This window comes from Myotis davidii, unplaced genomic scaffold (genome assembly GCF_000327345.1).
Source record: "Myotis davidii unplaced genomic scaffold, ASM32734v1 scaffold2798, whole genome shotgun sequence".
Taxonomy (NCBI): domain Eukaryota; kingdom Metazoa; phylum Chordata; class Mammalia; order Chiroptera; family Vespertilionidae; genus Myotis; species Myotis davidii.
The window spans coordinates 528,428-530,031 of NW_006289553.1; the positions used below are offsets into that span (position 1 = coordinate 528,428).

Below are 1,604 nucleotides of genomic sequence, written 5' to 3' on the forward strand. Positions count from 1 at the left end.
CCCCCTTCGCTGTGCCAGGCTGTGCCGGGCAGCTGCAGCTGGGCAGACGCCGCTCTCTCTGGGCTTCTGGTGCCATCTCACCAGCCTCCAGGCTCTGCTGGGCTCCACTCTGCGCGATGCCCTCGGCCTCCGCAGGTGGAGCCGGGGGCCCAGTGCTTGCTCTGCTCCCTGGTTCAGGAGCATCTGCACTAACCGAGGGGTCAGTTCACACTCCCACTGGGAGCTCTGTGAGGCAGGGCAGGCTCAGTGGTCTTCGCACATGCAGTGTAGCAGCTCTGGCTTACAATGGGGACTTGCTCAACTTTCCTGGGTTGCTAAATGCAAACCAATACCCTAATCTAATTTCTAAGGGCTATTAATAATTTCATATTAGCAAGATGATTGGATAGCAATTCTGTAAGTAAAATTTTGCAAGGCATAATGTAACCAATAAATTACAGTTCAGAGGTCAATTTCAATTGACTAGGAGAATAATAAAGAAAAGTATTTGGCTCTACAGCATCCGAGATTATAAAGAGAACCACCCTGCTCCCCCGACACTGGGCAGTTCTGAACAGACAGTCCTGAGAAATGGGTGGCGTGTGCGGCTCGGGGTTGCACAGGAGGCAGCAGCATTGACAAAGCTGCGCTCTGACCCAACATGCAGTGCTTCAGAGGTAGAAAGGATGTGTCTCCAAGGTCAGGCTGCTCAAACCGGTTCCGACAACTGCAGAGAACACCATTACCATGGAAACCCCCAGGGAACCAGCTCTTCCCGGGAAGGCTCCCCTGGACGCCTGAGGGGCGCCCTGCTGACAAGGACGAGAGGAGGGACACACAGGCCGGTACCTGACGATGTCACACTTCCACTGCTCGCCTTCAGGACAGAGGCTGCTCACGCCCTCCCGGTACAGGAGGGCTCTCTGCTCCGTCAGCGCCCACACCACGCCGTTCCGGGCTGTCACCTGGGACAGTGGGTACGGGCAGTCGACCTTTATGGCTCTGGCGCAGGGGCGATCCACGCTGAGACCTGCCGAAGAGATGGACAGGAAGCCCCCCACACACACAATCGGGCTGCCACACCTCACTGTCACGTTTACTTACTTTTCTTTTTGGTATTTTGCTATACTCCTTTGTAATAAGTGCTTTTTAAAAGATCTAGTCAGCCCCTGGTTGGGTGGCTCAATTGGTTGGAGCAACATCCCACACACGGAGAGGATGCAGGTTTAATCCCTGGTTGGGGGTATGTACAGGAGGCAACCGGTCGTTTCTCTCTCACATTAAAGTTTCTCTCTCTCTCTCTCTCTCTCTCTCTCTCTCTCATCAACAAAAACAATCTCAAGTGAGGATGAAAAATAAATAAATAAATAAATAAAATAAAAGGTCTAGTCAATTACCCAAGGGGAGGGAGGTGGAGGGAGGTAGAAGAGGGTAATTGGGGGATAAATGGTGATGGAAGGAGACTTGATTTTGGGTGGTGAACACACAATATAATATACAGGTGATGTATCCTATCTAATAAAAGACAAAAATGGTAATTGGCGTACGACCAATACCCTTTCCATTGGCTAATCAGGGCTATATGCAAATTCACTGCCAACTAAGATTGGCAGTTAACTGCCACA

At 51.2% G+C, this 1,604-nt stretch overlaps 1 protein-coding gene across 2 annotated transcripts in view; it reads right to left on the reverse strand.

Moving 5' to 3' along the window:
- TECPR2 (tectonin beta-propeller repeat containing 2) overlaps window positions 1-1,604 on the reverse strand; it is a 64,264-nt gene that overhangs the window by 28,131 nt on the left and 34,529 nt on the right. For both annotated transcript variants that reach the window (XM_006761986.2, XM_015562801.1), the window contains exon 11: window positions 829-1,009. In XM_006761986.2, the coding sequence (XP_006762049.1) occupies window positions 829-1,009 (181 nt within the window). The remainder of the gene's footprint in view (window positions 1-828; window positions 1,010-1,604) is intronic.